Here is a 15,937-nt window from a genome sequence, read left to right on the forward strand (position 1 = left end):
GCACTTTACAAGTATTTTTCAGTTTGTTACATATAATAATTTCGAATTTTCAAAGGATGGATTTAAAGCCCGTTTTCTTTTTGAGGGAGGCAAATATCCTAGTAATGTCTTTGTGATAGGTATATGCTCCCTTTCCCTACTGAAGCAGCCCTGCCTAAAAATTGCCCTTTTCTTTCGGGAGAGTAGGCAGGACAGGACTGATACATGGCGAGGAGAAAGGGGCGTAGGCTGCCACCACGGTGGCCTCACCCTCTCACCTCAGGGAATGGATTTAGGGACACTCGTCCGCGGAGGTGTAGGGTGAGCTTATGAAACTGGAGGTGGTGGAGGCGGACTTGGAATTCCTGCGGGAGCAGCTATTGGAGCCTGGGTCTCTTGGTGTTGCTCTCTTCTTCTGGCTGGATTTGGCGTTGACAGAGTCGCTGGGGTCAAGCACCACTGACACGGACTCCATCCTTGTCACCGTGTACAGGCTGCTTTGCCTGGTGGGGTGGAACCTGGTGGCCTTGAGCTCCAGCTCATCATAGCTGGACACTTCGATGAAAGGACACCAGCGAAAGGCTCTCTTGAAACCAGCTCGAAACCTGAGAAGTGGGTCACAGGGAGGAAGTCATGTTTTCAAGAGGAAATTTCTTTCACTGCCACAGAAAGCCCCAGGTAAGGCATTTAGCCAACTCAGTGTTTTAATCTGATTTTCTAGTCACACTCTTAGAGTTTAGGCCACAGCATTGGTACTAGTCTTTTAAGTTCTTCTTGTTTGCTTTGAACCTTAATTTACCATCAAGGAGAAGCAAGTCATCAGAGAGTAAAAGGACAGCGTCAGGTAATCAATATAACAAAGAAACAGTGTACATTTCTTCAATAATTGTATACATTTGCATAAGTGCAATTGAATTAGTCTTGGCACTTAAATATGACATATTTGGAAACAGCTTTTTTCAGTCATAATTACACATTTATAAATTAAAGTCTTATTTAGTGTTAGAATTAGTTGCTAAACTTGATGGGTGTTTTTTTTAATTTTTATTTTTAGAAGAGTTTATTTGAGCCAAACTGACAACATGTACCAGGGAGCAAGATCTCAAATGCCCCCAAATCATGATGGTTTTTATCTAATCACATGTGAAAGTAATCCTCGGCTTTGTAAACTATTAAATGAAGTTGATCAAAAAAAGATGTACTGCTTGTGGGGAGGCTTGAATTGATATATGGCTTATGCAATGAGTTAAAAAAGAGTAAGAATTAAGTAACAAACATAAAGCACAGTGTGGTGGAGGCCCAGTTGGAAAGAGAGCTTAGAATTTAGCTAAGGCAGTTACTTAGAGGAAGTTCCGTTTCTCCTTGTGCTCAAAACGCATTTGTTTATTAAGGAAATTATCAGCCCCATGAAATTAATCCCACTCATCCACGTGCTGACCTTACAGCTTAGGTGATTTTTACCTGGAAACCACATTTTACTTTTTTTTCTAGCCTTAAATTTAACTGTAAATATTCCGTCTTCTTCTTCTTCTTCTTTTTTTTTTTTTTAACTTCACTTTAAAAACAGCTTTTCCCTGACCACCTCAACTTCTTCACAACCCATTCCCATGGTGCACCCTCTCTTATTCACGGAGCTCCTTATGCAGGAAGGTAGATTGGAATTCCCCTTGTCTGTATTGTTGCCTCTATCACACTCACAGCAACATCTTCCATTTACAAGTTTATTTACAAAACACCCCTTTTAGTAGCGTACACTCACATATGCCATCCTCTGTGCAGGCCTATGGAGTATCTTCATGTCTTTGAGGACCTGAGCACATGTTCAGCTCCCCCTCTTCATCATGAGTGCATCCCTTTTTCCTTGGCATATACAACTATGAAAGGCTTGGAGGGAGGATTTGGCCCCTATGAAAACTGCCCGGTTAGAATCTCTGAGAGCATTGTTTGGAGGTGAGGTATTTTATGTAATAAGGGAGAGTCTAGAAAAATATCCAGCTCTGTGCTCCTCTCAGTGAATTTTTCCATTTTAAATTCACACCAAGAAGCTGGAACAACATTATATGCTTCCAGTGATGCCAGGAGGGAGAAGAAACTGGCATTGGGCAATTTTGTTTTTACCTTTTATTCAGACAGCAGTAGATGATGGGATTGTACATGGTTGAGCTCATGGCCAGCCAAAAGCTCGCCAGGTAGACCTGCTGGATGTATTTCCACCGATTTAGTTGTTGATAGATTGCAGTAAGGATGAAGTAAATATGATAGGGCAGCCAGCAGATGGCAAATGTCACCACAACAATAATCATCATTTTTACAACCTAGAAGAAAAGGAGGAAAAGGTCATATTTGGAAAATTTAAAAGTCATGAAATATATTACTTTCAATAGCTTCCTGAAAATCATATTTTTCCTGGCAGTGCAGTTAAATCCATAGCATGCCTACGGAATAGTCAAGATATGTTTTTAAATGGGAGGTAATAAAGGGACATTGCTATGATAAATCTCAAGGAAACATGCTTGGTCACCATTCCATCTTTACCTAACCTGAGTGAATGGGTGGCACTAAATTAAACTGAAACAAATTTGGTTTAATAGGTCTGTCTACTAAATTTTTTCATACTTCTTTTGGGAGTTTAGAAATAATATAATGTTCAGAATATCTTAAAATAATTTTGAGGCTTACCCACAGGAGATCAGAACACAAACTAGAGAGTTTTGACATAAATGGCCTATATAGCACCTTAGAACTATGAAAATATATCATCTGTGTACTGGGCTTGTCAGTTTTTAAAAATATTTTTAAAACTGATTTTTAGAGAGAGAGGATGGGAGAGGGAGAGAGAAAAATATCTATATGAGGGAAACATCGATTGATTGCCTCCTGCACATCCCCTACAGGGGAGATAGTTCACAACTTGGGCATGTGCCCTGATCACAAATCAAACCAGCAACCTTTTGGTGGGTGCACAGAACAACACCCAACCAACTGAGCCCCACAGGCCAGGGCTGGACTTGTCATTTGACTACAAGCTGGAGAGTCAAATGAAAGCTGGCAAGATTGAAGATCACAAGAGACACGATTCTAGAAATAGACAAAGCATGAAATGGATCAGTGTGGAAGGCAAAGCTTTCCCAAGGGCCTAGTCACTGTACCATCAGGTGACTAGTACTGAGCTGATAGAAAGTGGCCACCAGAGCTGAAAACCCAGGTCAGTAGCTCATAGAATGTCATCAATGACTCTACCATGTAAAGTCTTTTGATTTTCTCAGAATTCTTTGAATTGTATTTTCCTCCTAAAGATCTGTGTTCAGAGTTCCGCATTTTATCTCTCCTCTTTCTTATTCATATATTTGTAGAATAGAAGTAAGAGCCATATTTTATTACTATCTATGACAATGTGAATAGTGCAGGCTACTATGTTACATATAGTATCAGCAAATGAATGTTGTTGTACAGACTGACCACAAACTCTCTAAGCGTAAACTTGCTTTCCAACAATACCAGTAGCTGAAGAGCTACATAGGCTATGAGAGTCTTTTAAAGTGGCTTCCAATCGCCAAGTCTAGAACATGGTGAAATTAAAGTAAATGTGCAGAATTTTATTAAGTTAAAATGCACCTGGAACAGGAGGTATCAGAAAACTTAGTATTCACATATTTATGGTCTTAAGGATCTTGTTGCAAAACATTTAGTAACTTATTAGAAGGTTTCTTTTAAAAAAATCTAAAAGACCCTAGGCATAGGCCTCTGCTCACACAATCTTTTTTTAAAAAATATATTTTATTGATTTTTCACAGAGAGGAAGGGAGAGGGATAGAGAATTAGAAACATCAATGAGAGAGGAACATCGATCAGCTGCCTCCTGCAACCAACCCCCTACTGGGGATGTGCCCGCAACCAAGGTACATGCCCTTGGCCGGAATCAAACCTGGGACCTTTCAGTCCACAGGCCAATGCTCTATCCACTGAGCCAAACCGGTTAGGGCCTCACACAATCTTGTGAAGTGATTTTAGATATATCAAACTTAGACCCCAGGTTTCCTGTAAATGCAAAAGCAAGCTCTTGGGTGAAAAAAAATTGCCTTGCTTTGTGAAATGCTGAAATGATTAAATTGAAATTGTAATCCTGTCCCTCACAAAATGTCAAGTAAAAGAGTACTTTGCACAAACCATTGAGAAATGATAAACGTGAAAATGCTGTGAGCAGTTCCCCTGTGTGAGTCATGGCTGGACAGTGGCATTAGCACAGACAGGGTATAAATGCTAAGCAGGAAAATTGTCAGAGTTCTTGAAACTCCTGAGATTTTTAGGCAAGATAAGAGAGTGGGATAGAGATGATGCAAATCTGTCACCATGTCTTGACAAATTTTATTACAACTTGACATAAAGATTGATTGACAATGACAGATGATTACTAGAATTAGTGGGGCGATCACATTATGATATATAAAAATGTTGAATCACAATGTGTACACCTGAAACTAATATAACTAATATAATATTGTATACCAACTATAATTAAAATAAAAAAACTTTATAAGCCAAATAAAAAAAAAAGGAAAATCTTAGGAAAAAAAACTAATCTATAAATCCTAGGCTCTGATTTTTATTATTCACTTAGTAGAGTTTGTTGAAAAAGTGAATTTTTTAAAATTTCAAATAGGAACCTTTGAATGAAAAGGAGGTAGAGAAGACACAACTGATTTCTGTATGCACTGAGGTAACAGTTAATGTTTTAATTGAGATGCAGATTAAGTGGTAGATATAAAAACCTTACTTTTCTGGGGGCTAAACAGGGGTTTCAGAAGGCTGTGTATTCATTTTGAGCAAACAGATGCAAACAAAGGAAATACCAGTTGACAAAGAGTGATATCGCCAGATTGATAAATGATCTGCATTAAGTACGATAATCCTTTTTTGTAACTTTAGATTTCTGCTTTTGTAGTTCATATCCAGTATGCTCCCGGTATCTTTCATAGTTTCAGATACAGTAAAATAAAGGAAGCTTTTGGGACTTCCTTTTGAATCTAATTAGGTGCAAATTATTGTATCTAGAGATAAGATAAAACAGCCCTGACTTTTTTTTCAAAATTTTATTGTGATAAACATCTACACTAATAAAAGAGAAAGATGCAAATTGACCATACCTTCATGATGCCCACCAGCCAATCAGGAGTATGCAAATTAACCCAACAAAGATGGCAGGTTAATTTGCATACACAGGTGCTGAGCAGCCGGGGGTGGGGCGGGACACTTGTGTTGCAATGGTGATGATGCAGGTGTTCTGCACCACCCCAGCCACTCAGGGCCTCTGGGCAGCATGGGAAGGTGGAAAGGAAGCTCTGGCCAGAGTGAAGGTGGTGCCGGCAGCCAGGGAAGGAAGGCCCATTCTTGCATGAATCTTCACGCATTGGGCCTCTAGTACATAATATAAAATTTATCATCTTAATCATTTTAAGTTCAGTTATACTAACTTTTTTTAAAATTTTTAAAATATATTTTATTGATTTTTTACAGAGAGGAAGGGAGAGGGATAGAGAGTTAGAAACATCAATGAGAGAGGAAAACATTGATCAGCTGCCTCCTGCACACCTCCTACTGGGGATGTGCCCGCAACCAAAGTACATGCCCTCGACCAGAATCGAACCCGGGACCTTTCAATCCACAGGCCAACATTCTATCCACTGAGCCAAACCGGTTAGGGCCAGTTATACTAATTAATATTGTTGTGCAGCCATCTCCACCATCCATCTCTAGAACTCTTTACATCTGGCGAAATTGAAACTCTATTACCATTAAATAACACCTCTCCATTATCTCCTCTCCCTAGGGCCTTTACTCAAATAAAAAGAATTCTAAATGTTTTTCTTTAAGGTTGATTGATATTGGGTATTCATGAAGCTGAAGGACTTATCCAGCTTCCGAGGCAATGGGATTTATTTTTCATGGTAATGTGGACATTGCAGCCATCCATTGTCCTTGGCACAGAAACTTACCAGTAGGAGGAATAAGGGAGGTGGGACAAATGAAGAAGCACTTGCAGTAACATTGCCTATTTCTCATAGTTAATCCATTTTAATTATATCGGCAGGGTTGAAATGCATGTCATCCTTAGAGAGAAGCAGCTTTGGGCACCTTTTCTTCATGTATTAAAAGGAAAAAAAGACCTTTGATTTTTGTACCCTGTGTAGGTTAGACTGGAATGCCTGCAGCTGTTCTTATCTGCCATGTTAAGTTAGTGCAGGATAGATGATTTTGAGGGTTGGGACATAAAAGAAAAAAAATCAGTCTAGGAAATGAAATAAAATACTGCCAACCAGAAAATAAGTTTAGGAGTTATAGTCTTCAGGGTATTATTTATTCTTTTAAAATGTCTGAATGGAAATTCAGCTCTACATGACAAGAAACTTCTTGTTTTGATTAGAACCTCCTCAGAGTATATTATTGGAAGAACCATCCCATGGACCACACATACCTTATCACTTCTCTATATCTTTTGTCAGCCCAAATGTTCTCAAGTGGTAATTATATCTTTTTAAGTCAAAATTATAAGCCTGCTTATTTTAACCGCATATTAGCAAAGTAAAATATTTTTACGAGTAAGATATGAAAAAAAACTTTAATGAAAAGCATCAAAATCTAAAGTACCTCTTCCTGAGGTATTTAGGTTGGGTTTTGCTGCTTCAGTTTCAAGGCTGTGGTTAAAAATGTCATTCCCAGCAAGAAAATAAGAACTAAGTAGTAACACCTGTGGAAAAAAGTGCACAATGTTCCAGAAGAGTTGAATTTTGCCAGTAATTTAAAAATTAGACGAGCATAGAGGCATATTATTTTAGTGTTATCTGAGAAATTTGACACTGTTGCCTAATCCAAGATGTATATCTAATTAACATTAGCTTAGAGCAATACCTGTCAGTAATTATGTCAAGCCCAAACCATGAGTTTGGGTGTGTAGATTTACAACGATCTATAGCAAAAGAAAGGCGTGCAGCCATCAAAAGCAAGACAAGATGAAATAGAAAAGAAGTACATTAAGGCAAAGGGAATAAAAACTGGTGTTATGGGATTATGGTTAGAGATAACAACTTAGGCTTATTATGAACTAAATTGTGTCCCCTCAAAATTCTTTTTTAAGTTTACAAAGTCCTTTTATTTATTTAAGTTTAGTTCTAGCTCTATTGAGATATAATTGGCATGTAACATCATGTAAATTTAAGGTGTACAATATGACGATTTGATACATGCGTATATCATGAGGTGATCATCATAGAAGGATTAGTTAACAAACACTTCCACCACTTCACATAATTATCTCTCTTTTTTGTGGCGACTATATTTAAGATTCACTCTTTTAGTGACTTTCAAGTATATAGTACAATATTGTTAATTATAGTCATTATGCTGAACACTGGATTTCCAGAGTGTGTTCATTTCATAACGGGGCAGTTGGAGGGCCTGCAGTTAAGGTCCCCAGCGACTTGTGGGCTGGCTTCCAGATTTTAGTAAAAGGCTTAGTGCTTCATACATTCATTTAAAAACCTTATGAATATATATGAACTTATTAAATCTTCATTACAAACCCTTGACCACAATATTTATCCATTTTATGGATGAGAGACTTAAAACCAAAATGGTATAGTCATTTCTCAAAATCCCAAAGGCAACTCATAGCTAGAGTTACTGGGAACTTTAATTCTTAATTAGCCAAGGTTCATTTTGTATACATTCTGCTTCTCAAGATCCTTAGAACTAGGCTTTGCTTCTTTCCTCATTTAGCATGCTCAATTACAATTAAAAATCTAATAGATATGTATTTCTCTTCTAACAGTGTTGTCAAGACATAGAAGAGGCTGATTCTGGAAGTAAATGTAAATAAAACATTCGTAGAGCATTATGCTAAGTGAAATAAGCCAGTCAATGAAAGAAAAATACCACATGATCTCACTCATTTATGGATAATTAAGACCATTATAAACTGATAAACAAAAATAGATACAGAGGCAGAGCAACATCAAACAGACTGTCAAACTACAGTGGGAAGGCCGGGGAGGGTTCGGGGGGGTGAGTAAGAGATCAACCGAAGGACTTGTATGCATGCATAGAAGCATAACCAATGGACACAAGACACGGGGGGGTAGGGGAGGCCAGGGGAAGGTAAAGGGGAGAAAAAGAAAAGGAGACATATGTAATACTCTTTGTAATACTTTAAGCAATAAAACAATTAAAAAACAAACAAAAACAAACAAACAAAAAAACCATTCTTATGTACAGTAAATCCTTGGGTATTCAAGTGCATGAATTTATATCCCTAATCTAGACCTCTCCACTACCCTTGTGTATTTTTTTCCCTTATGAACTTTAGGTATTTTGTATATTTGTTTGTGTTTTAATATATTTCTTCACTTCTCAACAGTGACAAATTCTTTTTCAACAATTGGAGTTTTAAAACTTAAATATCATTTATTTAGTCCCATAATCCTCTTGCCGTAACTCAGTGATCTTGTTTTTTGTGTTTAGTTCACAAAGTACAGCTGATTCTAGCCCTCTCCTTCTTTGTCTTGTTTCTAGCAACGGATTTTCCTATGATTTGTTTTTATTTTTTCCAACTCTAAACTCTTCATCCTTGCATGTATTTTTATCTTTTATTTGTTATTTTTCAAATTATTATTATTTTTTATTGATTTTCAGAGAGGAAGGAAGAGGGAGAGAGAGATAGAAACATCATTGATGAGAGAGAATCATTGATCAGCTGCCTCCTGCACGCCACCCACTGGGGATGGAGCCCACAACCCGGGCATGTGCCCTTGACTAGAATCAAACACAGGACCCTTCAGTCCTCAGGCCGACGCTCTAGCCCAGGGGTGGGCAAACTTTTTGACTCGAGGGCCACAATGGGTTCTTAAACTGGACCGGAGGGCCGGAACAAAAGCATGGATGGAGTGTTTGTGTGAACTAATGTAAATTCAAAGTAAACCTCATTACATAAAAGGGTACGGTCTTTTTTTTTTTTAGTTTTATTCATTTCAAACGGGCCGGATCCGGCCCGCAGGCCGTAGTTTGCCCACGGCTGCTCTAGCCACTGAGCCAAACCAGCTAGGGCTGCATGTACCTTTAAACTGAAAGTGTTTTTTTCAGGGTTACAAATCTGCAAATCATAAAGAAGGAGCAAGCGTCTCTCCTGCTGGCCAGCTATGTGTCCTCCAGGATGGCAAAGCATTGAAACTCATAGTCTTTAAAAGGAATAGTGAGATGAGTAAAATAGCGTCTTTCTCTCCTTGCACTGCAGCACCCTCCACACTTCACACATCCCTCTGAGCTCTGCCCACTATCTTATTGCAGATGCTGCATCACTCCAGAAAATTAGCCAAGTGGCAGATGAACAAGCAAAACTTTAAAAGAACCCCTTTAAGCCACCACTGCCCCTCAGATAGGTGACTGTCTCAAAGACTTCTCAAAATGTCATGTTTAAAACAAGCTCCTTCTCTTGTCCAGCTCCCCACCCCAAAGCTTTCTTCCTGTGAAGGGAATCTCGGTAAGTGGCGCCACCACTGCTCCAATACCTGAAGTTAGATACTTAGAAGGCATGCTTGTTTCTTTGCTTTCCGCCATTTTCACTGCCCCATTCAATACCTACAGTGGTTCTCAACCTTCTGGCCCTTTAAATACAGTTCCTCATGTTGTGACCCAACCATAAAATTATTTTCGTTGCTACTTCATAACTGTAATGTTGCTACTGTTCTGAATCGTAATGTAAATATCTGATATGCAGGATGGTCTTAGGCGACCCCTGTGAAAGGGTCGTTCGGCCGCCAAAGAGGTCGCGACCCACAGGTTGAGAACCGCTGAATACCTAGGAAAATCCTAATGGCCAAGTCACCAAAATATGCCTCAGCCTTTTCATGGCTTGTCATCTCTACTGCTATAACCTCTGAGAAAGCATCATTATCTTTCTCCTGGGCAACTGCAATAACCACCTAATTGGACTTTGCTTCCAAACAGCAGTTAAAGTGACTTTCTAAAATAAAACCAAATCTTCTTACTCTTGCTCAAAACTTCTGCTGTGTTTTGCTTCTCCTGCCTTATTCTCCAGTCTCACCCACCACATACCCCTTTGGTTCTTTCTGCTCCAGCACTCTTGTTTCTGATCCTTCAAAGTATCAGTCACATTCCCTTTCCAGACATTGCTCACCTAGTCTTTCCTGTCTGGGGTGCTCTTCATCCCGGTCTTTTTTCTTTCTTTTTTTTTTTTTTTTTTTTTGGGGGGGGGGGGCGACTTATTTCTTCTAACTGATAAAAGCTCAGCTATAGTGATATATTCTCCAGCAGGTATCACCTTGTTTAATAGTGACCCTAATACTATCACCTTGTTTAAAGGTGACCCTCACTGCAGTTATTATTTTTTTTTCATATTACTCTATTTCCTTCAGCATTCCGAGTACAATTGGTCCTTATTTTGTTACTAGAGGCCTGGTGCACAGATTCGTGCACTGGTGGGGTCCCTCAGCCTGGCCTGTGCCCTTTTACAATCCAGGACCCCTCAGCGGATGTTGGACTGCTTGTTTTGGGCCTTCAGGGATCCGGCCAAAACCAGCAGTCTGACATCCCCCAAGGGATGTAGTAGTGCGCAAAGCAGCAAGAGGCTGGGGAGGAGCCAGAACCCGGGCCCAGTGCCGCTCTGCTCCCGCTCATCCTGGCCCCACTGTGCATGCTGCTACCACTGGGTAGCGCTGCCGCAGGGGCAGGAAAGGCTCATGCTGTTGCAGCTGGACTTGCCAGCCATGAGTCCACCATCTGATGCCCATCTGCTGAGTGGCGCTCCTGCTGTGGGAGTGCACTGACCAGTAGCTCCTGTGTTGAGCATCTGCCTCCTGGTTTTTAGTGTGGGTCGTAGCTACCGGTTGAGCGGTCAAGCCGTCGACCAGTAGCTTAAGGTTTTATATGGAGAGATTCTAGAGAGTCTTTGTGTCCTGCCAGAATGTAAATCTTTTGAAGGCCTTGGACACATCAGTTTTGTTTACCCTATATCTCTATAGCATAGAGGAATACATACACCAAAAGATGGCCCTCCTTTGAATAAATGAATAAATAAATACATGAATAATATAGTAATGATTGACATTCTCATATAGGGTATAGGGCTATGATAGCTTCTATAAAATACACCTTCAACCTCATACAGGCTACTGAAAGAACATTATCAAGTTTCTCTTCAGATTCTCTCTATATTGCAAAAAATTAATATTATATTGATAATTTTGCAATATGCATTATAGTCTATAACACTGGTCATATTTTTAGCAGTCATAGGTAGTGCTGGTCATAAGAGTCTTTATATAGTTACGTATGGTGCTGTGATAAATGAATGGATGAAGAACCAGAAGCTATGTTTTAGTGTCAACTTTCCTAGCAAATTATCTGTGTGATCTTGCAGAAGTTATTTAACCTCTTTAAGTCTCAGTTTTCTCATATGTAAAATGAGATGAATCTCACAGCATTGAGATAAAGGTTATTTAAAAATGATGCTTTTAAGGATCTGAGGAAAACTATTAAAATTATAATTATGTTTTAATAGCTAAAATATAATAACTGTCTTAGCTTGGGCTGCTATAATAACATATCATATAGTGTGGTGGCTTAAATAACAGGCATTTATTTTCTTACAATGATCAGTTTTCAATTTTCAGCAAGGCGCTGTATATGAAGGGAATTATTATCTCCTAACTGATTTTCTGCTTTTTAATCAGCATGGTAGCATGTGAAGGACCTTTTTCCTTCTTCTAATTAATATTGACGTCCCTATTCCCATTGGTATGCAACTACTATTCTGTCCATCATCCTCAGTTCTTGTTGGGGGCTCTTTTCCTTTACAGATTTAGCATGTGAAGCATGCCTGGTGTTTCTTTAAAGTGTCAGTGACAATCATTATCATCTAGGTTTAGTTGGCTGTGGCAAAAGGATTTAGAAATTCCTATTTCAGAGATTTGTAAAATGCTGCCAGATCATGTTGAAGAATGATGAAATAATGAAGCAGAAATAATCTGAGGTTAATACCTGAGAATAAAAAGGTAAGAAGCATTCACAATGTATTATTTCACCTGTTCTAAGTATTTCCAAATAAAAACAGATTAGAGACAGGGTTTGGAGGACTACAAAGGATTAGAAAAACCCAATCATTTGGAAATACACTGCATAAAGCATGTAGAAGTACAGACACTCAATAGTCCTTTTGGGATCTAATATCTAAGCAAAGTAGGAGAGAAAGGTCTCTGAAATCTTTACAGAAATGAAATAAATATGAAGTCAGTAACAGAAAGACATCTGAAAAGACTTAGAACAAGTAATTAAAATCACACACGTAAAGGGTTTGTGCAAAATAGCGTGAGAGAAAACAACAGCGTTATTTTTCTGTTTATAAGCTCTCCTGACATGATGGAAAGTGAAACTGAGTATATAAAGGATATTTTGTTTGCTGAGACAGGGAATAGATATAGATGGGAATTTGCAAGTTTGGAATTATTTAAATAACAGGGCTACAGTTTGAATAGTAGGAACAGTGCTAAATTTGTCTTGAAAAATTGTGGGTGAAAGGTTTTTCTGGAGCACAGAAATGTATTAAGGAGGTGACTGCAAGCAGGAAAGGGGAAAGGTGGAGAAGGAGATAAAGAGGAAAAGCCATACACACAATTGCCCGAGGGGTATGAAGTTCTGAGAGGCAAACCCCCTTTGAACTAATTTACAAAATCCTCAGTGAAATTCATTTTTCATTCAGGACACACAAAAATGAAAAACAGTGTTATATGACGTTGGCTAAAATCTTGGTCACAAGAAATAATGGTAAATAGGAACTGTAGATTACTGGGAACAGGCTATCATAAGAAACTGAAGGGGGAAAAGTTACTTACAGGCACTATGTTGCAGGGAGGAAGTTGTCCTGCTAGGCACTTTAAAAAATGGCATTGTCCATTTCTGCCAAGATTATGTAAAAATGGAAAGGTGCAATAATTTTAACAGAAACTGTTTCCTCTAAGGCAGGAATGAAGAAAGAGCTAGACTAGAAAGTAAAACGAAAAGGGCTCAGTAGCTAACTGCCAGCGAGGGATGAGAAAAAGAAGGAGAACATCCAAGTCAAACAAACAGAGAATTAGTTTCCTCAATTTCCTTTCAGCTAAAGGGTGAACTGTTACAGAATGGAGTGGAGAGAAGCACCACACTCATTCCTCAATTAATACCACTCACACTTGCCAAGACCTCATATCTTCAAAACAGAGCAGAGATCCTCGTTGGCTCCAGGAAGCTACCAGAAACTATGAAATGACTTAACCAGAGGGACACATTTCTAAAAATCTTAAGTAATGACTTTGTTATAGATTAAATTGTGTCCCCCTATAATTCATATGGTAAAGCCCTAACCCTCAAGTACTTCAGAATGTGACTATCTCTACAGATAGGTCTTTAAGGAGCTAATTATGTTTCAATGAGATCATATAGATCAGTGGTTCCCAGTGTGGAGCACACACCCCACGGGGGGCCATTTGATTTTTAAGGGGGGCAATTCAAGAATGAGTTATTAATAGTGATTTTTTTTTTTTTTACATTTCTTATGGTACTAGGTTCCTCATGTATGGTATATAAATACATATTGTGACATATTCATGCATTTCAGTTCTCTATTATATATTTTAAGACTTTATTTGCTACTTTTTTCATATCACTTCATATTATTATTTTTTTAAACAATTTCTTAGTGATTTCTTCCTCAGTACTTCAACTGTCCTTTCGTTCTTTTATTTTTCTCTTTCATGGATGCCATGTTCTTTGGAAGCTTGTTTAGAACAAGTTAATGGCCTTTTAGGTTTTCTCCACATGAATAGGAGTGCACTTTTTGAATAATAAGAATTACATGTCACGGGGGAGGGGGGTGGGCATCAAGATTTTAGAGATGCTTGGGTGGGGCATAGTAAAAAAAAAAGATTGGGAACCACTGATATAGATGGACCTTAATTTAATAAGACGGATGTCCTAATATGTAGAGGAAACTAGGATGCAGACAAACACAGAGGGAAGACCACATGAAGACACTAGAAGAAGACGGCCATCTACAAGACAGGGAAAGAGACCTTGAAGGAACCAACCTGATGACACCTTGATCTTCTATCGTCAAGAACTGCAGGAGGATAAATTTCTTTTTTTAAGGCATTTAGTCTGTGGTACCTTGTGTAGCATCTCTAACAAAACCAACAGACTCTTCTTTCCACTTTCCCTCACTCATCACCTCATCCACTTCTAAATCATATGTGGCAGATATCATGACATATAACTTATATTTGTATTCTGTTACTTAACCAAGGCGAGCCATATACTTATACATTGTAATTCAGATAGCTGCTTCTGTAACTGAAATAGCTAACTTAATCGAGCATATATTATTCATTACTTCCAGCAGAGACAGCCCTTGACTATGTCAATCCCTGTGTCCTAGATGTCAACCAAAGGGACATGGGGAAAGAAAAGCCTGTCCTTTGTGTATTCTTTGGGTTTCTGGAAAAAAATTTTTGTTTTCAGAAAAAAACATTTATAGCAGATTTTATCAGTTGAGAGTCTGGGGCAAAATGGGGGACTTGTGGAAATGTTTGTTAGACTAGTAAATATGCTATGGAGATTTGCAACACTTACACTTATGAATGTACTGTGGAGTGTACTAGATGCTATCTGTCATCTGGTGATCAGCATGATTTGACCAGGCAGTTTATATTTGATGCTAATGCAGTCAGTCCTGCACACCACTGAAGCAGTTTTCTCCTCTATGAAATAAAGAAGGTCTCCCCCCCCCCCCACTTCAGCATAATTTAATGTTGAAGAAATTTGGAATTTTATAATGAGTAGCATATGTATAATACAAACTTTTTACTTACTAGAATTATTTCCTTACTGGAATGCTATATCGATAATCTATACAATAGGAATACTCATATATTTTTCTTGTGGCTAGGTGAAGAAATATTTTTATTCAATGAAACAAGGAAAAATTTCAAGAACAGTTTAATTCATTCTGTAATAGAAAAGTAAACCTCATGTCCAGTCCTGAGATTATTAATATCCTCTTGAAGACATTCCCTTTGACCTGAAGAGTCAGTCTTCCTGTTTGTACTGGGATGAAGAGCAGAGCACTCAGGAAGCTTAAATTCCAAAACTGGCTCTCCCTTTTAATGATTTTTGACCTTTAGCAAATCACATACATAACAGCACATTTTCTTATGTATAAAATGAGAAGGTCATTGATTCATAAAACCTTATTCTTCCCTTCATTTTTCCATTCATCTGCCCATCCATCCATTTATCTATCTATCCATTCAACCCAGAAGGCATTATGCTAGGCACTGAGGACACAACGGAGAGTAAAGCACATTTCTTGCTCAGTATTCTACAACAGGGTTGAGAATTTACCAGTGATAAAATGTCCACATTTCTTACAGACATTTACTTTAACCTAATTTAAACCACCTTATTTTTTCCTTTTCTTTTTTTTTTGTATACTCTAACAGTATTGGAACTTATTATTAAATGAAGTTTAATTTTTAAACTGAAGAGTTGTAAAGGGTTATTAGACAATATATCATTGTGAATATAAGTACTTCATGTATTCACACATAACCTAGTTAAAACTACTTAAATTTACATTAAAAACTACTCAAGCAAAGCAGAACAAGAGAATATAATAACATGTAGAAATGGGCATTAGTCTTAGAACAGGAAAGAAACATAAGTTTGTGGCAATTTGTCAGACAAGAAGTGGGAAGCATTGAAATAAATTCTGATAAAAATCTTATCTAAAAGCTGCACTGAAGGCTCATGGACAAAAAACATAATACATATGAGAACAAAGGTCAATCCATTTCCAGATAAGAGATTCCATATAGAATCATTTTAGCATTAAATAAAAATATAAAAATGGATTATTCGA

The 15,937-nt window shown here is 38.1% G+C and overlaps 1 protein-coding gene across 1 annotated transcript in view; it reads right to left on the bottom strand.

Annotated features, from left to right (window-relative positions):
* Positions 1-271: 271 nt before the first annotated feature.
* TACR3 (tachykinin receptor 3) overlaps positions 272-15,937 on the bottom strand; it is a gene marked incomplete at both ends in the record, with an annotated part of 54,613 nt that continues 38,947 nt past the window's right edge. The window contains 2 exons of the mRNA XM_081114248.1: positions 272-584; positions 2,098-2,294. Of these exons, the coding sequence (XP_080970374.1) occupies positions 272-584; positions 2,098-2,294 (510 nt within the window). The remainder of the gene's footprint in view (positions 585-2,097; positions 2,295-15,937) is intronic.

The sequence above is a fragment of the Myotis nattereri genome (assembly GCF_964212035.1).
Source record: "Myotis nattereri genome assembly, chromosome: 1".
Lineage (NCBI taxonomy): Eukaryota > Metazoa > Chordata > Mammalia > Chiroptera > Vespertilionidae > Myotis > Myotis nattereri.